At 54.0% G+C, this 20672-nt stretch overlaps 1 protein-coding gene across 1 annotated transcript; it reads left to right on the plus strand.

The window, feature by feature from the left end:
* Positions 1-6022: 6022 nt before the first annotated feature.
* On the plus strand, positions 6023-12462 carry TAC4 (tachykinin precursor 4). The gene is given in 7 exon segments (XM_086687030.1): positions 6023-6342; positions 9513-9580; positions 9583-9606; positions 10245-10277; positions 11237-11312; positions 12073-12124; positions 12127-12462. Coding segments are annotated over 7 exon segments (501 nt in total). The 5' UTR covers positions 6023-6222; the 3' UTR covers positions 12255-12462.
* The last annotated feature ends 8210 nt before the right edge of the window (positions 12463-20672 follow it).

Here is a 20672-nt window from a genome sequence, read left to right on the forward strand (position 1 = left end):
ACACAGATGGCAAGTGAGGGGGTCAGAATTTGAACCCGGAGTCTTATTCTTAACCATGGTTTGCTTCTACTCGTCACTTAAATCCTTCTTGGGGACAAATACCGCTCCCCCCGCCCCCCCCCCACCTCTCCTCATGTGTCTTTCCTTACAGAGCCTGGTTGCAAAAAAAAAAAAAATGTAAGTGGGTGCCAAGGCCCTATGGAGAAAGGTGAGGAGACAGGGTGGGAAGTTCCCAGGGTCAGGATGTGCTTTTTACCGTGGGGGGAGGTGTCTGCCGATAAGGGTGAGTGAGGTCAGGGGCTGCTCTGAATCATTCTCGGGACTCGGAGAATTTTCTTTCTGAAACTGAGCAATAACCCCAGGCCTTTCCGGAGATATTCGGGGCACAACTGAGGGGCTAGATGTCAAAAACAAGGCAGGCTTGGGCCCAAATGTCTGCCATGACTCTGGGCGGAGATATCCGCCCACACAACCTCTGGGCGCAGAGGGCCACGGCTCTGTCTGCTTCCTCTGCGCTCCGAGTGTAGACGCTCACTTTTCCAAACCCATGGTGTCCTGTCTAGGACAAGTGTCTGGAGTGTGCCTGCACCATAAATGCGGGTAAAGGGGGTCCGGGAATCTTCGTTTCTCCCCAGATGCCCTTTCCATGGCGCTTTCCACACTGGGTTAAATTGTTATCGATGCTTGTCTGTTTCCTGCATCTCTGTTCTGGAACAACTCCCATGCTGCAAGGTGCTCAGTCAATCCAGAATCAATGACTGCTCGAGTGTAACCTCTGAGGTGCGGAGGAGTTGTCTTTTTCAGAGGGTTGTGCCGGATCAGATCAGCACGCCCCGGCTACTCTTATCCATCGCCCTCCCTTAGAAGGACCACGCTGCCGCTGAGAAGCCTCGCCCCCCTCTGGCGGCCCAGCCCCTCCTTCACCTCCTGTCCCTCTATCCAGAGGACAGGCCAGGGGGACCGGCACCCAGCTCTTGCCCTACCTGGATCCGCCCACTCCGAGACCTAGGAGGGGAGACCAGGCTTCAGGAGAAGCTTCCACATGGGGGCGCTGAAAGGGCGTGGGAAACACTGAAGCAGGGCCCCTGTGGCGTCATCTGGGGTGGTGGAACCAGCTAGGCAGCCTGACGGCCGCCCCTCTCCCCGCAAGTGTCCCCTCGGGGCAGCCGCGACCCCTCCCTGGAGCCCCCCACCCCCAGTCTCCCCTCCCAGCCTCCCTTCTTCCTCGCTCCGGGCCCCGCCGCTCCCCTCGGGCTCGCGTCTGCGTTCTCAGTCAAGGTGACAGAGCACGCGGTGGCAGGCCCACCAGGTTCGAATCCCGGGGCGGCCTCCTGGAGCCGGCCGGCACCGCGGGGCCCATCCTCCCTCCTCCTGGGGCCAGAGTGGGCGCTCGGGAAACGTCAGCTTCCTGCCCGCATCCCGCCCTCCTCTCGTGTTTCCCTCCTCGCTGCTCGCCCTCAGCTTTAAAAAAACTCCCTCCCTCCTGCGCCCTTTCTCTTCTCGGCTCCGCGGGCTTTGCCAAACCGCAGCCTTTAGCAATCCTGCGCGCCCACCCGGCGCCCCGGGAGCCTCGCCACGGCCGCGACCCGCCCCGCGGGCACACGGCCACCCGCGCCCGCCCCGGCCCCGCGCGACCGGCCGGCACCCGCCTCCACGCAGCCCTCCGGGGTCGCGCCCGGCTCCGCGCCGTCGGCCTCGTCCCGGCTCCCGGCCGCCGCGCCCCAGCCCTCCGGCCGCCGGGGCCGCGAGGACCGGGGTCCGGCGGGGCGCGCGGGCCGGGGCCGTGCCCGGGTGGCCGAGGGCACCGGGCGGGGCGGCGGGCTCGGCCCCCAGGGCCGCGAGCACAGCCCGACCGCAGCCCGAAGGCAACACTGCAAATAGCCGCGGTTTCCAGCCCGTGCCCTGCCTTCCTCCCGGCCTTCCGGACCTTTGGGATTTTCTCTCCCTTCTTCCCGCCGCCCTCTCCTCTGCCCCGTGCCCACCCACCCCCCCCCGCCTCCTCCCTGCTGGGCACCCGCCACATCCTGTCCCACGCGGGGTGGCTTCTCCGCTGGCGGGGCCGGGAGTCCACGCCGAGGCCCAGGGTTCCAGAGGTCGAATAATTCCCCCGCCAAACCTGTTAGATTAATTGAGCTCATACTATGTGCCGGCCAGGCACGGCTCTGACCTCTTACAAGCGGGGAAATCCTGGAATCTTGACCACCACCTAAGGAGTAGCAGCTCCGGTTTGCAGATGGAGAAGCTGGGGCCCAGGGAAGCTCCTTAAGTCCCAAGGTCACCCAGTTTGGACCTGCGAAATGGGAAGCCATCTCCTACATGCAGTTGTCCATGCTGTCACGCTGCCACCAGCCCTGTGTTGCTTCCCCTTACAGGCTGAGGCCCCAGTGGGAGGCGGGAAGCAGCTGACTGGGGTCTGGGATGCTAGTCGCCCCCCCCCCCCACCCGTTCTTTCCGTAACCTAGAGCAAACCCAACCGACCTCAGTTTCCTCATCTGTAAAATGGAGATTAGAAGGGAAACCCTGCTCCCAATAAGGAAGAACTTGTCAAGACGGTGGAATTGCCCTGCCCTTGGGGAAGTTCAGTGGGAGGCTGAGTGATTGTCGCCTGGAGTGTTGAGACCGACCCCGAGAGGAGACGGGGGGGGGGGGGGGGGGGGGGGGGGGGGGGGGCTGGCTGCAGAATAGGGCGGAGCTAGGGAGTCTGTGTTTTAGCACAGGCAGGGATTCGCAAGCCATCAGGATCCACCAAAGAGATTCCTGGAGGGGAGGTGGAGGTGGTGGCTCAGGGTGTCCTCCCCCAACCCCCACACTTGCCCTTATCCATGGCTGCCTAACCTGGCCTGGACTCAGAGTGACTACACTTCTTTCTTTTTCTTTCTTTTCTTTTCTTTTTTTTTTTTGTTTTGTTTTCTTTCTTTTTCTCTTTCTTTCTTACCTTCTTTCTTTCCTTCCTTCCTTCCTTTCCTTCTTACCTTCTTTCTTTCTTTTCTTCCTTCCTTCCTTTCTTTCTTACCTTCTTTCTTTTCCTTCCTTCCTTCTTTCCTTCCTTCCCTTCTTTCTTTTCTTCTTTCTTTTCTTCTTTCTTTCTTTTCTTCCTTCCTTCCTTTCCTCTTTCTTTTTTCTTTCCCCTTCCTTCCTTCCTTTCTTTCTTACCTTTTTTCTTTTCTTCCTTCCTTCCTTCCTGTCTTTCTGTCCTTCTTTTTCCTTTTCTTTCTTTCCTTCCTTCCTTCTTTCTTTCTTTTTTCTTTCTTTCTTCCTTCTTTTTCTTCCTCCCTTTCTTTCTTACCTTCTCTTTCCTTCCTTCCTTCCTTCCTTCCTTTCTTTTCTTCCTTCCTTCCTGTCTTTCTTTCCTTCTTTCTTTCTTTTCTTTCCTTCCTTCCTTCCTTCTTTCTTTCCTTCCCTTCTTTCTTCTTTCTTTCTTCCTTCTTTTCTTTCTTTCTTTCTTCCTTCCTTCCTTTTCTTCCTTCCTTCCTTTCCTTCTTTCTTTTTTCTTTCCCCTTCCTTCCTTCTTTTCTTTCTTACCTTCTTTCTTTTCTTCCTTCCTTCCTTTGTCTTTCCTTCTTTTTTTCTTTTTCTTTCCTTCCTTCCCTTCTTTCTTTTTTCTTTCTTCCTTCTTTTCTTTTTCTTCCTTCCTTCCTTTCCTTCTTTCTTCTTTCTTTATTTCCTTCTTTCTTTCTTTTCTTCCTTCCTTTCCTTCTTTTTTCTTTCCCCTTCCTTTCTTACCTTCTTTCTTTTCTTCCTTCCTTCCTTCCTTCCTGTCTTTCTTTCTTTCTTTCTTTCTTTCCTTCCTTCCCTTTTTTTTCTTTCTTCCTTTTCTTCCTTCCTTCCTTCCTTCCTTCCTTCCCTTCTTTCTTTCTTCTTTTTCTTCCTTCCTTCCTTCCTTCCTTCCTTCCTTCCTTTCTTACCTTTCTTTTCTTCCTTCCTTCCTTTATTTCTTTCTTCTTTCTTTCTTTTTCTTTCTTTCCTTCCTTCTTTCCTTCCTTCCCTTCTTTTTCTTTTTTCTTTCTTTCTTCCTTCTTTTCTTCCTTCCTTCCTTCCTTCCTCCCTCTCTTCATTTCTTTTTTTATTTTTATGTTTATTTTTGAGAGGGGGGGCAGGGAGGGGCAGAGAGAGAGGAACAAAAGATCTGAAGCCGGCTCTGCCCTGACAGCACAGAGCCCTCATGTGCCCACATGTGGGGCTGGAACCCACGAACAGCGAGATCCTGACCTGGGCCGAAGTCATACACTTAACTGACTGAGCCACCCAGGCGCCCCTTGACTGCACTTTTCTTAAGGACCCACTGTGTGCCAAGCACATGTATATCCCAGCCCCGCTCTCAGAGAGCTCGTGGCAGACCAGCAGGGCTATCCTCAGCCCGGCTGTCCCCTCTGGGAGAAAGGGAGCAAAGTGCCTTCCTCCAGGGGTGCAAAGCTCCAAGCCAGACTGTGCAGCTTGGTGAACAGAGGGAGGGCTGGGTTTCGCATCCGCTCTCTCCATCGGCTGCCACTCCGTGCAGGCCACACCCTGCACTCCCCAGTACCCCCCCCCCACCTGCCCCCATGCAGGGCTGCAAGAGATGTAAACAGGAGATACTGGGAAAGCAGAGGAAAACAGCCAATCAATTCTTGCTGGAGTCAGGAACAGACGCAGAAAAACTCTACTGTGGAGGTGATGGTGAAGCGGGACCTTTAAGGCTGGGTGGGACTATGTCAGGTGGGAAAGGAGGCCCAGGTAAGGCAACAACCCAAGGTCGAAGCATGGGGCGGTGAGTTTCGGCCTGTCCTGGGAGCAGGTGATGCAGCGTGTCTGGGACCAGGGAATGGCTTCCGGGCAGACTGGGGAGGGGATATGCCCTTCTCTGGCTCCCGTCTCTATGCGGCCACCTACCAAACTGAACAGAGCTTACCTGCCAGCCAGAGATCTCCTCTCCTGGACTGCGAGATTCTGGAGGACAGGGTTGGGGTCTCATTCATCCCCTGTGGCCCAGTGCCTCACCCAGTCGATGATAGTGACAGGAATAATAGCTCAAGGTGTGAAAGATTTATCATCACGCCCCCGTGCTAAGTGCTTCACGTTCATGATCTCATTTGATCCTCCAACAACTTTGGAAATAAGTGCTATTGTTAATCTCATCTTACAGATGAGGATTCTAGGGTTTAGAGGGGTTAAGTAATGTGTCAAGGTCACATAACTATTTAGTGGTGGAGCTAGGATTGGAATTCAGGTCTCTGACCGCATGGCCCTTGACCTACACTGACAGATGGACAGAAAGATGGATGGATGGATGGATGGATGGATGGATGGGGGGTTGGGGGCTGGGAGGATGGGGGGGTGGGTAGGTGGATGGATGGATGGATGGATGGATGGGAGACAGGAACTACGTGGAGAAACGCCTTGGATGCCATGCTGGGGGAGCTCCAACATTATTATGCCAGGAGCCATGGGGAGACACTGGAAAGCTGTGAGCAGGGAGGACAGGTCAGGTTAGGGGTCTAGAAAAATCACTCTGACAGCAGTGGGAAGTAGTTTAGCCCTGATGACACCTCAGCAGGAGGCCATTCTTCTGGCGAATTCCAATTCTCCCTCTCAAGAAGTTCCACTCCTTCAAGCACCGCGGTCCTTCTCTCAGGGCAGGACGTGCGTTTCTATACACACCCTGGGACTCGACAGAAGGGAACAGCAGGAAGGGGGGAGGGGCTCAGCAATGGGGAGACAAGCGGTAGGATCCTAAGATCTGGGGAGAGGCCCCTCTTACAGGGGAGCAGAGCACCAGGCAGGGAGGAGTCACACAGTCCCCCTCCCTTGTCACCCACCATTTCCAGGGTGACAAGGCCCCCTCGGGCTTGTGTAGCCAGGCCCCACACAGTGCCCCATTGTGCACCTGCCACCAAGGGAATGCAGCCAAAGGCGAGGCGGGTGTTGCATCAGAGCGCTGAGCCGGGGATCAAGTACTGGGGCAGCAATGGAAGAGGTCTGGTCCCTCCTTTGGTATCATTGGCCTTTCCAGCAGGGGAGGGAGGGGTGGGAGTCACAGGAAGTAGCCTCAGGGGTCAGATAAGCTGAAGGAAAAGCAGGGTAGCTGGAAGGACCAAGAATAGGTGGAGCTTCACACACACACACACACACACACACACACACACACACACACGAAAGGAGCCAGAGAGAGGACCCAGACCTGCGGGCAGCATCTACAGGCGGAGAGGGGCTCCCAGAGGGTCCCGGGACCGAACACTACTGACCATGCTGCCCTGCCTCCCCCTGCTTCTCCTGATGGGGCTGCCTGCATGCACCGGGACAGTTGACGAGAAACTGGCACTCGGAGCTGAAGCAGGGTCCTGGGTAACCGTGACCCTGGAGGAGGTACCTTTGGGGGGAGGCAGGGGCTGGTCCGTGGTGGAGGGCTTAGAAGATCCCTTCTGCCGGTGCCAGAAGAGTAGGTTGTACATTGTTAGCCGTGTTGTCTGACTCCCCTCTGTGGGTAGATTCAGGGCCGTGGCCCCTGGCCTGGCAGACCTCCGAAGGGGCACATGTACATGGAACAGTGGGTGAGTGTGTGTGTGCGCGTGTGTGTGTGGGGGGTGAGCGTGGGTGTGTGTGCGTGTGTTTGTGTGTTAACACATACTATGTTCCTGGCACTGGCCTAATGCTTCATGAATATTCACCAGTTTAATCCTATCAGCCTTGTGGAGAAGATACCATTACTATCCCCATCTCACAGATAAGGAAACTGAGGCACAGAAAGGTCAAACAGTCTGTGCAAGGTTATGCAGATTCAGCAGCACAACTGCACATTTGCCCAAGGTCAGATTTGGTGTATCCGTCCGTCAGAGGACATTTTCCAGAATTTCCTTCGTTTTTTTATTTTTTACATTTATTTACTTTTGAGAGACAGAGAGAGACAGAGCACAAGCGAGGGAGGGGCAGAGAGAGAAGGAGACACAGAATCCGAAGCAGGCTCCAGGCTCTGAGTTGTCTGCACAGAGCCGGACGCGGGGCTCAAACTCACAAACTGCGAGATCATGACCTGAGCTGAAGCCTGACGCTCAACCGACTGAGCCACCCAGGTGCCCCCCCCCCCCCAGAATTTCCTTTCAAAGGGGGGGCCAACTTGGGGCGGGACCACTGTTTCATCTTCTGTATAGAAACTCTTACTTCCTGATAAGAGTTTGGTTGCCAGTATCTTCTACTAAACTGGGGAGAAATCCAAAAATTAGGCACACAGCCTCTGTGCCCCCCACTCCATCTGATTGGGAAGACAAAGACCCTGACCTTGGGCAGCTCCCAGACAGGGGAGTGAGGCCAGCAAATAGGACCAGTGTTCTGTGAAGGGTTTTAGGAGAGCAAGCCTGAGCCTGGCTCTCCCAGTCCCGGGATGGTCAGGACCCTGGGGTCACTGGGAGAGCCATCGAAGGAACAGCCATTTGTGGTGGATTTCCAGGAACCCCTGCTTTGTCCCCGAGTGTGGTTGAGAAGACAGCAGGGTGGGTTCAAGTCTCCGCTTCTCCACTGACGCTGTGCGACCTTGGGAAGGTCACGGCTGCTCTCTGGCCGTGAGTGTCCTCACCTGTAAAATGGGAGGCGAGGGAACATGATCCCCGAGACTCTTTGCAAGCTGTGACATGCTTTGCAGCATCTGTGCCAAACATCACGGGACCTGGCCCAGGCCCAGGGACACCGAGCGACGTGACGGGGCGCTCTCTACGCAGCCATGCGAGAAATAGCACCTCACCCGGTCTGCTGGGCTTCCGAGCCCCCCGAAGCTGGGAGTAGAAGAACCATTTCCACGAGGGAGGTGACGGAAGGAAGGAACAAGGCAGGGTCAGCATGACTTGTCACCTCCCCCGCTCTGAGGGATCCCCCACGTGCAGCTATCCCTGGAGCTGGGGATTTGGGTTAAATGCATGAGGAGGGCTTCAGGCAGGGGGAGGAGTCTGTCCCGGGTAAATGGGGACCAGTGTCCAGCCACCCAGGAGGGTGGGAGAGAGGGGAGTCTCGTTTAATTCATAAGTAGCCATTCTCTCCAGCTTGCCTTTGAAGGCCGCCTTTTACCCAAAGTGGTTTTCATGAGCTTTTCGGAAACGGGTCCAGATCTCCCACGAGGCTTTTCCGGTTCCAGGCCAGGCGAGGCGACTCCAGCCAGGTGGCTCGTGTTACTTGAGGGCTCTAGCTGCCTGTCTTCAGCCTTCCTGCTTAAGGAGACCCCATCCTCCTCCCTCTTCCCAGAATGCCAGAGAAAGGGCCCCTCTTCAGCATTCTGTATCCCACACCTGCTGTGTTCTAGGCTCTGTGCCAGGTACTGGGCGCACAGAGATGTGAAGATGGTCTAATGACTGTCACCCATTGTCACTCTCTCCACTAGCAAGCCTCTCTCCCTCTCGGCAGAGCTGAGCAAGCCCTTCGGGGTTAAGGCCAGAAAGTGAGAGGACATTGCCCCACATCACGAAGGCTGATGGAAAAATGAGAACTTCAACCCATAGCCCTCGGCCCAGAACTTTCAGCCCAGCAGCTCAAGGATGAAAAGGTCTTTGGGGGCACCTGGGTGGCTCAGTCGGTTAAGCGTCTGACTTCGGCTCAGGTCACGGTTCGTGAGTTCAAGCCCCGCGTCGGGCTCTGTGCTGACATCTCGGAGCCTGGAGCCTGCTTCAGATTCTGCGTCTCCCTGTCTCTCTGCCCCTCCCCTGCTCATGTTCTGTCTGTCTGTCTCTCTCAAAAATAAATAAACATTAAAAAAAACTAAAGAAAGAAAGAAAGAAAGAAAGAAAGAAAGAAAGAAAGAAAGAAAGAAAGAAAAGAAAGAAAATGCCTTTGCCCAGGGTCATGGCCTCCACCCCAGGCCTCATGCCATGTTCCATATGGGAGACCCAGGCTGTTGGGTAGGGCACACGTGGGGGGAAGTCAGGGGAGAAGCAGTGGGAGTGAGGGTGCAGGGGGAGGTCTCCCGCCTTGCCTAATAGGTGCCCCCCCGCCCCTTGTCTATGCTTGGAGACATTTCTAAGATCGAGCAGAATCCAGGCCCTGGAGGCAGACTCCTTGGGTTCAAATCCTGCCTCCACCACTTCCTGTGTGACCTTGGACAAGTCATTTACCCCCTCCCCCATAAGTCTTAGTTTCCCCATCTGCAGAGTGGAGATAAACCACAGTCACTACTTCATATGGTGTTTGTGAAGAGTAAACGAGATTTTGGCCTTTGAGCCAGGTGACCCAGATTCAAGTTCTGGCTCCGTCTCTGGACAAACCAATCTCTCCGTGCCTCGGTGTCTTTGTCTGTAACCTGGTAACCATACCGGTTCTTAGTTGGTGTGGCTTCAGCGGGGATGAAATAAGTTCATATGCGGAAGCACCGGGAACCGTGTGAGGAACGTAACAGCCAGAACGTTAGCTATCTACTGCGTCTAGTAGGCACAGCATTGGGTAAAGAATGCGCCAGAGCCGCGTGCCCGCACGGAGCAAGAGTCACGACGCTGCTGGTGTTCAGGCTGCCCTCCCGGTCTCGTCTCCGGCCTCTAACGATGAACTCTTTGCTTCCCCAGGACGGTGTCGTCCCCCACATTCAGCTCACGCTTCAGGAGGTGAAAAGGGGCAAAACGAGCCAGTTCTTTGGGCTGATGGGGAAGCGGGTGGAAGGTGAGTGACAAAGGTGGGCGCTGTCCAGACAGGGGTGGTTCTGAGCGGGTTCTGTGAAACCAAGCCCAGGCACCAGGCCGGTAGGGGTCACCCGGGCCATAGGGTGTCCATATAGATGATCATCAAACAGCGACGCTTTGTGGAGAGTTCACTAGGCCAGGCTACAGGTGTGAAAACTGGGGCTGCCTCTGGCATGTGGGGGTGCAGCCACCCTAAGGGTGAGGGCATCGAAAGTCAGATGCTCAACCGACTGAGCCACCCAGGCGCCCCTGTTTTGTTTTGTTTTGTTTTGTTTTGTTTAACAACTGCATACTTACATATATATGCAAATAGATACGGAAATTTCTAGAAGGATAGACATCAAACTGTCAACAGTGGTTACATCGAGGCTGGGAAGTGGAGGTGAGGGGAAGAGGGTGAAAGGGACTTTAATTTTGACTCCACAAACCTCTCATTACTTGACTCTTTTTATAGTGGGCATGTATTCAAAGGCTGCTTTTGTAATTAAAAAAAAAATATGCACATTTAAAAAAAAAAAAAAAAAGGCACCGAGCCCCAAAGAGCCACCAACCCTTCCTGCCTCGCCAAGCCCCCAGGGAAGCAGTGTGGCTCTCACTCCTTCTTTCTCTTCCCCCCAGGAATACCTCCTATCCAGCCAGAGAGAAGAACAGGTAAGTGTTGTCTAAGCTTTCCTCTCAGCCTGCTCCCTGGGGAGGGCGGAGTTGTCCCAGCCACTAACAAGCCAGAGGTGGGGGACATGTTCTGGCCGGGCGCATGCCAGACTGGCATCGGAGAGGGTGGGGCCAGCCTGGTTTGGCCACACACTAGGCTTCCTGGCTGTTTCCTTAGAGAGGTGGTCTGTGCGTGTGGGTTCGGGGGCGGCGGGGGGTGGGGAGTACTTGCAGGGATAAGGAAGAGACAGGATGCAGCCAGTTCTGCCCAAAGGTTTCAAAATCACTTTGGGTCTAAAGCCTGGAATTGGAAAAACTAACCAATCCATTGCCCACACTGAGCCTAGAAGGATCTGAAAAGTGCAAATCTGAGCAGCCGGTACCCTGTCCCAAATCCCTGGTGAAAAGGGGGGGAAAATCAAAAGAAAACCGACCAACCTTGACCCACCACACCCTCAGGACTCAGGATCAAGTCCAATGCTCTGACGCCTCACCACATCCTCCGGGCTGCTCTCACGGGCTTGACTCCAAGCCCCACCTCTCCTTCCCCCACTGCCTGCCCTACCCTGGGCGCCGTGCTGTCCTTGGCACATTGCCCTGCCCTGCCTTGCTGGGTCACGTGACTGGTGTCCCCAGAGTGGCGCCCCTCCCACCTCGGGCAGGAGCAGGTCTGCTGTCTCCTCTGTACCCACAACGCGAGTTTCCATCAGTGAGAGGTGCCCCCTAGGTGTCTGTGGAAAGAACGGCAAAGAGAGGGACGGTGAAGGAGAAAGGGGCGGAAATCAATGAATGAAATCAGTGAGCGAAATGAACCAATCCACGGTTCTTCCTCAACTCCCAGGATGCTTGAGGAACGACTGCATTTACAAGGCCCCAGGGCTGGCCCTGCCCTGCCCTGCCCTTCTTGGGTCCCAGGACGGCCTTACTGTGCTGCTCTCCTTCTTTTCTGTCTCTTCTAGCTCCACCCCCAGGGCACCCACCAGCAGGCACAAAGAGCGTGGGGCCTCCTGGGCAGGGCAGGACCCTCTAGAGAAGGTAGGTGAGAGCCTCCAGCGGACTGCAAGGGCATCAGGAGAAAGCGACCAGACGCCTCACTGCGTCTCCACGGTGGGGGCCCAGCAGCTGGACAAACAGAGCAGGGTCCCCACCAGCCATTAGGCAGATGTCCCATAGAAGAACGCAGCTGAGGTGCAGGGAGGCGGTCCCTTTGATGATCCAGGCCCGAGACAGCTGTAGTCCTGAAGCTGGACCCTCTCCATCCAGATGGCAAGTCCCCTGTTTCCCCCACCTCCCCCCCCACCCCAAGACTTTTCTAAATGTCTGAGCGATTCCATCCGAAAGGCCATGGAAGTCACCTCAGTACCAACACAGGATCAGTGTCCCTCCATGCAGAGTGTGGGGCAGGGATCGTCATTTTGCAGGGATGGGAAGCAACTTGCCCAAAGTCACACAGTGAGCTGAGGACAGCAGGGACGAACGCTGGGTCTCCTGCTGCCTAGTCCGCTGCACCTTATACATCTCCAGGAGGGCCTCTGGCCTTTCAAATACTGGATTAGCACTGCCCTTCTTTTAGACAGAATAGCTGAGGGCTGGCCCATCCGTGCTCTGGAGGCGCTTACGATTGAATCCGGGAAGATACGATACCCGACAGATGAACTTGTCATTTGTCCAACATATGTACAGCCTGGGGGTAGGGAAGTGGAGGGCCCAGAGGGGAGTCACTGGGGAAGCCCTCCAGGGGTGGGGGGTGGGGTGGGACAGACAAGGCTCTTCTAACCGCCGCCGTCATGCACAGAACCCTTCCCAGGCAGAGAGGACAAGGACCACAGGTCAGAGTGAGAGCGCCCACCGCACACTTCCCAGGGGCCGAAACCCCGTCTCCTTACCTGGACGTTACAGCTGACAGCGGCCAGGCCAACGTGCTTCTCCGTGCGTCTCCTGCGCCCCGACGCGGCCGTGTCCCAGCCGGCTCACTGAACTCACTGCGGTTCCTTCCAGGACTCTTCAGTGTTAGGCAATGGTGACGCATAAAGGCACTGTTGTCTCAGTCGTGAGCTGGGGCTGACCCTGCCCTCCCTCGGCTCTCAGCCCCCATCTGGCAACTAAGCAAGGGCCGAGTGCTACCTGCTTCCACGTCTCCTGTGCCTGGAACACAGTAGGGGCTCAATAAACGGACGAACGGTGAGCAGTTTCTTCTCTGGCACAGGGTAGATGGCAGGAATGCCCAGGGGCCCGGCAGGGCAGCAGGCGAGGTCTTTTCCAGAACCGCAAAGGGAAATTCTAAACAGCCCTGGTCCCCACCTTTGGGACACAGGTAAGCAGGACAGCCCCAGCCTGAAAGCAGACACCCTTTTCCCTACTCACAGGTCATCATCTCAATGACCCAAATCCATGGGTCCACTGACCTGGAGAGGAATTGGATCCCAGGTCCTCCTTCATCAATTGTCACGTATAAAAAGGGGCTCTTCAAGTAACTGCTTTGCTTTTAGGACACAGACAGCTAGTTCATGCTCTGAGCACTGGGGAGAGCTCCGGAGCAACCCTTAGGGAGCCCCCAGTCTGATGGGGAGACAACTGTCGCAGCCCCAGGGGTTAATAGGCAGGCAGGGCACAGAGGACTCTGGGATGCTTAGAAACAGGCCCGCCAACCAGAATGAAACCACGGAGGGCAAAGCTAGGGAGTAAGCGTGGAGGGGCTACGTAAAGGGACCAGTAAGGAGCTGTGTGGGCTCAGCAGAAGACAATTCATTAATTCCCTAGGGTACATAACATTTACCTTCTGTGTCCCTCTCTCCACAAAGGAGGAAACGGGTTAGAGGTTTTTTGGGAGGGGTACATCTGATCTTTTGGGAGTGGAGTGGCCAGGCTGTTTTTATTTTTTATTTTAAAAAAAATTTTAATATTTATTTTTGAGACAGAGAGAGACAGGGCATGAAGGGGGGGGGGGTTCAGAGAGAGAGAGGGAGACACAGAATCCGAAACAGGCTCCAGGCTCTGAGCTGTCAGCACAGAGCCGGACGTGGGGCTTGCTTGAACTCACGACCCGTGAGCTCATGACCTGAGCCGAAGTCAGACGCTTAACCGACTGAGCCACCCAGGCGCCCCCCAGGCTGTTTTTAAAGGGAGGGGAAGACGGCACTGGAGGAGAGGGCAGCCCTTCATCTGGGTGCCAGGGAAGGTTTCAGTGAAAGCAGAGACCAGTAAGGGGCAGCCAGATGGGGTCAGCACAACCAGTTAAGATAGATCCCTCTAGGGGCGCCTGGGTGGCGCAGTCGGTTAAGCGTCCGACTTCAGCCAGGTCACGATCTCGCGGTCCGCGAGTTCGAGCCCCGCGTCGGGCTCTGGGCTGATGGCTCAGAGCCTGGAGCCTGTTTCCGATTCTGTGTCTCCCTCTCTCTCTGCCCCTCCCCCGTTCATGCTCTGTCTCTCTCTGTCCCAAAAATAAATAAACGTTGAAAAAAAAAAAAATTAAAAAAAAAGAAAAAAAAAAAAGATCCCTCTATTCGACCTGTAATAAAATAGCTTCCATCCTGTTCATCATGAGCCCTGAACCAACCTCAGGTCTCCCCGCTCTTCCTTCTCCACCTCACGCACGGCCAGTGAGCCAGATGGGAGTGGGGGCGGTGCAAGCCCTCTCCAGACACCCCTGCAGAATTCCCCAGTCAATGCACCCCTTACTCCATCCACTCCTGAACTCCTATCCCCCGTCCCCCCACCCAGTGCCGTGGTCCCAAGAGGCGGGTCACCGTCATAGCCCAACTTGAAGGAGTGGCAAAGAAGACTGACATTTGGGACATTTAAGAGAAACTGAAGTCACCAAATGATTTAGTGAGCCTCCTCTCTGTGCCGGCACTGGGCCAGGAACTCAGACGGAAGAAGGGGGACACAGATTTGTCCTCGAAGATCTAACGGACCTTACAGGGGGGACTGAGATGTGCAAAGGCCACTCCCTGCTCTCCATTGATCCTGATCTCACCCCCCCCCCCCCCCACCACGTTCCCTCAACTTCTGGTTCCCGCACCTACCATGCTGGGGAATTCTTAGAGGTCAATGTCTCTGAAAAGCTTTCCCAAGCTGGGAACTACCCATCCACTCCCGCCTCTGAGTTTCCAAAGCACCTTGCACATACTTCCGTGACATCACTCAATATAGGGTCTTCTAGCTCACACTTCCCGTCAGCAGGGTTTCTCAGGCACGCGGACCGCATGCCATGCGTCTTTATCCCAGAGCCAAAGTAGGGCTTGGCGCCTAAGAGGTCCTTGGAGAGTGTTTTGACAGAAGGGCTCACACTTCCTGTCCTCGGGGAGTCTCTGTCTCTAGAGAGCCATGAAGGAGCCAAACTTAATACAAGTACCTGAGATAAATAATCGCAGCCACAGCGTATCACACACATACCGTGTGGTTCTCAACCTCAGCAGGTGCGAACGCTGAACTCTTCACCGACCGCCCCAAAGGCACTCCTCCCCGCTCCCGCCCCCCCCCCCCCCACCGTGGTGGGCATCTCCACAAATGGCACCTCTGCGTGCCCGGTAGAAACCTGGGAGCCACCCTCTCTCTACTCCTCGTGCCTCACATCGAATACATCCCCCAGTTCTTGGCTTTTCCAAAATCCATCTCAAATTCCTGCCCCCTCCACGACCACCCTTTGTGCAAACCGCGGTCTTCCCTTGCCGGGAGGGCGACACCCCCCCCCCCCCCCACTTCCTTGCTTTCCCACCTGACTGCCAGACCCACCCCCATCCATGCGCCACCCAGAGGATGACCTTTTAAAATGGGAAATCGGATCCCGCCAGCCCCTGCTGGCCGCAGTTCAGCTTCCAGGGATAAACCCGACAGTCAAGGCCTCCAAGTCCCCGTGCTGTCCCTTCCCCCACAGCCGGGCTTTCTCTCAGGCCCTCACACACACCAGGGCTCACCTACACCCGGCCCCATACCTAGGCTCTCTCTGCCTTGGGAGAGCTGCCCCCATCCCTCCACTCCCCCACCCCCGGCCAACTCACTGTTCAAGATAAAGGGTCTTCTCAGGGATTCCTTGATAACCAAGCTCAACCAGCGGCCTCCACTGCTGCTCCCACTCCCGGTCCTTTTCCCTTCGCAGCACTGATCACAATTAGAAATCATATGTATTCTTATCTGCCTCCTCCAGGAGACTGCAAGGCCTTTTTTTTTTTTTTTTTTTTTTTTTTTTTGGACGAATGAACATCTGTGTATAAGCCAGACATTCTGCAAGACAATTTCCCTTCATAGTTACTATCCTCACTCTGCAGGTGACAATAAGCCACGCGCTTGAAGTTACACGGGAAATGGCAGACCCAGGATTTGAGCCAAGGTGCCTTCGCTCCAAACATCCAAACCCCTCCACTCGCTTGGTCTACACCCATAACCGTACAGACAAGTCCCAGGCAGAATTAAGGCTTCACAAGGAACTCCTTTTTAGCTGGGCCATTTCAATTGGTGGGGAATTAACTTCCAAATGTCTAACCACTCCCCACCCCACCCCACCCCCCCCCCCCACCCCCAGCATACCAGTCTTGCAGGAGTCTCCTTCCAGATTGGATCTTTTAGGAAATGTTACTGTTTTCCTCTAGGAAAAGCCCAAGAGGGAGGTTTTGAGAAGCTCTGACTTCAAGAAACAGACCGCTACTTTTTAACGGAGTTGATTTCCTAGCTTGTGTGGCTACAGTATCCTTTTTGCCCATACTATGGGGTTCAGTGGAACACACTTAGGGGAGGATTATCCAGGAAAAAGAGGAGGGGGGTAGAGACTAAACCAGCTGCACTCTGAGGCTGTGTGTAGGGGAACCACCAAGGCCATGTGAGCTGAGTCAACTCATGGAAAGACTTGAAAGCCAGGATGAATGTGACCTTAATCCAACAAGCATTGGAAAGCCCCGTGGAGGAGCAGGGAGGCGACGAACCACGTCTGGACAGCAGGATATTCTCCACTCTTCCTGACCCGCTTCCCTAAGGAGGTAGCTGAGATTCCAAGGCCAGGCAGGGACCTCAGAAGCAACTTGACAGCTGAAATAAGCTGAATGGGCACACCGGGCTCAAAGTGGCTCCCAGGCTGCTGTAGTAAGGCCTAGGAATAGTGCCCCTGGAGTTACACAGGGGGTGGCCCTTTGCCAGGCACATCTGGTTTCCAGTCACAGGCAACCAGCTGAGGCAACCTACAGGCCAAACTCAATTCCTGTCCTCACATTTCGAAAGTTCTCTTCTGCCCTTGCCCAACGCTGTCAAAATCGTCTGCAAGGAAGGGCTTCAAACGGTATTTCACCCTTGCGTTTCTTTAGTTTCAAGCGGTGCCAGCAGGGGTCACTGCCGAGGCCACATTCAGGAGGGAGGCCTGGGATCTCGGTATTCCACTTCTGCACCTCCTCCCACGCCCGGTCTCTCTTTGCACGGCCCTCACTCTTCACTTTCGCTCAAGCTTCGGGTGTGGAAACATCTCAGCTGGTTTCCCACAGCAAAAGCGGAAGCCGCCAGCCTATCACTTCTGCCACATTCAAGGGGTCAAAACAAGTGAAGAGTCCAGCCCACTCTCCAGAAGGAAAAGGATGGCTCTTGCTGGGAGGAACAGAACACATAGCCAGAAATGGCAGAGACTGCTGGTGGCCAGCTCTGGAGATGATCTACCACACCTGTGTGTGTGTGTGTGTGAGAGAGAGAGAGAGAGAGAGAGAGAGAGAGAGAGACAAGAGTGTAGGTTTCTAATAACTCTGGAATAAATAGAAGGTGAGCTGTTCCCAGAAACGAACCCCCAGTGAAGAAGGGAAGGCTGCTTGGAATGAACGTGACGGGTCAAGGATAAAGGTGTTTATATCTCACAGAGACCGTCTGGGGCGAGCAACGGAGCCCGTGTTGTGCAACAGCACAGGTTATTTTCTCCACTCTTGGCACAAATAAACAAGCCCCCAAACTCGCAAATGGCGGCCACGTGACCTGCATCTCTAAGGTCTTGCACAAGGCCGAGGAGACAAGCTGATATTTCAGCACCAGGGGCATTTGCTAACACCGGGCGGTCCTTTGTTTCCTCCTCGGTGACACTCACTGGCATTTGGTTGGAAGACACCACAAAGGAAGTGGGCAATTACACTGCCCCCCTCGGCAGGAGACAGTCTGGGAGAGGCAGTCGTACAAGTTTGGAGCAGTGCCGGGGCAAATCCAGAGCGTCTAGTGCTTAGAATTCCATGATCCGGCTGAAGACCAAAGATCGTTGTCTACGACTCCTAGCACACCCCACATAGTTAGCCAAGGAGTTTTCACTTTATCCTAACATGCAGAACCCCGTGCCGCATTTTGTGTATATGCACGCTTGGGAGGCCACAGGAGGAAGTGGAGAGCCACAGCGAGCCAGGCCCGCTCCCTCAGCTGTCACTTTACCTTACTCCGTGGGACCGGTCATTTGAGCCTGCACACACAAGCCAGCTGAGGGCTCTGGGGGGTGTGAAGGCAGGGTTCACACTTGCTCACAGAAGCTTTCACAAACCGAGGTTTCTTATTTCTGAACCTCAATGCAGGAATGGACTTCGAAGGCGGGGTCTCCTGAACTGTAGACAAATGTGTGCGTCTCAGCATTGCGTGCATTCCAGAAGATCCAAGGCTAGTTTTTCTCAAAATGTCAGAAGAAAAAAAATGATAGTCTCTGCAGAGAGTTCCGATGCGTGACCCCGGCACCGGTCACACAACCTGCACTTCCTGGATGCCATTTGGCCTATCAGTGGCTCTTTGGATGAAAAGGCAGGAAGGTGAAGTTACTAATACACCCGTTAAGTCGATGTTTTCCACCCCATTCCATATTCCAGAAATGTGTACCGTAAGCTGTGGTCTATTTTCCTACTGGCCTTTCATACGTAGCCCCAACCTCCATTTGAACCAACTACTTTTCGCATCAACTCCATGCAAGACCATTCCCAACCCTAGGCAGGCCATCTGCCCAAAACTACAGGGACAAAAACTAAGCTAACAATCACCAAGTGTCATCTTGGCCTATACAGGGTAAACCATATTGTTTAAAAAAAAAAAAAAAAAAAAATCACTTGACTCCCTCTACTTCCTTGGGAGAAATGGGAATAACAGGCAGAGGGATCACGGGGCTCATGATGGCATCGTTAACAGGTCTGGAATCAGAGGGAATCAGGACTTGGTTTCTATAATCCAGCAGCAAGAACTCTGAGCCTCCAATTTTCCCATGAAGAAGAGCGAGGTATGAGGAGGGAAGGAAACCTCAGGAAGGGATGATGCTTACTGAATAGCTCAATCCTAAAATCAGCAGCACCAGAACAGGGCAGGGCTTCTGCTTCCTGGTTCAGGTCTCTGGCCCCCAGCTGCTGCTTATAGGATCAACTGAAGTCCTTTCCTTCATCTGAAAGTTTCCACGTTTATTTTTCTTGCAACGGAAACCACTAAAAGTATGGGCACCTGTGGCTGAAGCAAGGAAATCCAAAAGGGGGAGGATGACTGGGGTGCATGAATGGATGGCTCAGTCGGTGGAGCGTCTGACTTCGGCTCAGGGCACGATCTTGCGGTTGGTGAGTTCGAGCCCCGCGTCGGGCTCTGTGCTGACAGCTCGGAGCCTGGAGCCTGCTTTGGATTCTGTGTCTCCCTCTCTCTCTGCTCCTCATCCTGTTCACACTCTCTCCAAAATAAACATTAAAAGAAATTTTTTTTTTTTTTTAAAGTGGAGGGGTGGGAGGGATGACTGATGATCATGGAACCAAAAACGTGGAAAGATAGAGGGTAGGGTGTTAGGTTCTCACGCTGGACAGACTACAAAATGAATGTTCTGCCTTCATTGTTTATGGTCACCTTAGGCTCCAGGCGTCCTGCAGAACCAGTGTGAATTACTCCTGCGTGGGGCTGACGTGAGGGTCAGAGGCAGTGGGAAGGCTCATAGCAGTGCCAAGCATATACAGGAAGTAGCCAGCACACGCCAGGGCTCCCTCCTCCTCCGGAAACAGAGTAGGTGCTTCCACTTAGAGGGTTTCAGGAGCTGGATCCAGGAATAATTCCAGACTTGTTCTGCTAGAAAAGAGCGTAAGCAGCCGAGTTGCTTTTGTGCAGGTAAAAAGAGTCAGAGGGGTCAGTCTTACACAAAATCGCCCAGGAAGTGAACACTCTGTTCCCATACCTGTAAGGGATTTAAACCAGAGAAATCTTTTACTTTTCCATAAGGCACGTTGGGTGGCAATCAGCTGAATCTTGGGATCCGGACTGTGCGCAAGAAAACTTCTAGTGCCCTGACCTCAGCATTCCAGGCTCATGGCTCACATGACGCATTCCAATGTTTTAGAAATGTGAGCGAGCAGGGGCGCCTGGGTGGCTCAGTCGGTGAAGCGTCCGACTTCAGCTCAGGTCGTGATCTCAGTCCGTGGGTTCAAGCCCCACGTCGGGCTCCGTGATGACCGCTCGGAGCCTGGAGCCTGCTTCAGATTCCATGTCTCCCTCTCTCTCTGCCCCTCCCCTGCTCATGCTCAGTCTGTCTCAAAAATAAATAAAAACATTAGTAAAAAAAAAATGCGAGTGAGCAGAATTTCCCTTTGATACAAATATCTAGAATAGGGAGATTTGGGTATACATCATTCTAAGAGTTTAAGAAGGGTCTTTGTTTCTTTTTTAAGAATTTATATATTTTGAAAGAGAGTAAGCAAGAGGGGGAGGGACCAAGAGGGAGAGAATCCCAAGTAGGCTCCGTGCTGTGAGCGTGGAGCCCGACCAGGGGCTTGTTCTGGAAACTGGAAGACTATGACGTGAGCCACAATCAAGAGTCGGCCACTCAACTGTGCCAGCCTTCCTTTTCCTGCACTGGGTACACGTTCCAGGGCAAATGAGCTCCTTTGAGACATCCTCTCACCTTGGGAGTCAGCGACCGGGAGGAGACAATGCTATTAACAAAGGCGCTTAGTGAAGAGAGGGAAACCTGTCCCCACTCCACTCCAAGTAGCCACTGTATCCCGGTTATCCAACTTCCTGCTGGTTCCTTTGCACTTGTAATCACAGGAAAATGCACTAATAATAATGAGGCATCAGGCTGGCTCAGTTTGTAGCACATGTGACTCTTGATCTCGGATTTAGGAGTTCGAGCCCCATGTTGGGCATACAGCTTACTTTAAAAAAAAAAAAAAAAAAAGGAATACCGACCAATCACTGCTATGCATACCTATTAGCGGCAACTGAGTGAGGCAGAGAGAAGCCATCCCACCGAGAAGAGTTCGGAGCAATCACTCCCTCTATAGATAGCCTGCATCAGAGAAGAAAAAAAAAAAATTCCACAGCCACAAACCACATCCCTCAACAGTCAGCTTACTGCTGGGGAAGATAAACGCCAAGTGCACACACTAGGAGCGCCGGGTCCTCGGCACCCCGTCCAAAGAAAGGCTCCTGCGCAAAACGGGC

Source organism: Puma concolor, chromosome E1 (assembly GCF_028749965.1).
Source record: "Puma concolor isolate L17-30 chromosome E1, mPumCon1.1.hap2, whole genome shotgun sequence".
Taxonomy (NCBI): domain Eukaryota; kingdom Metazoa; phylum Chordata; class Mammalia; order Carnivora; family Felidae; genus Puma; species Puma concolor.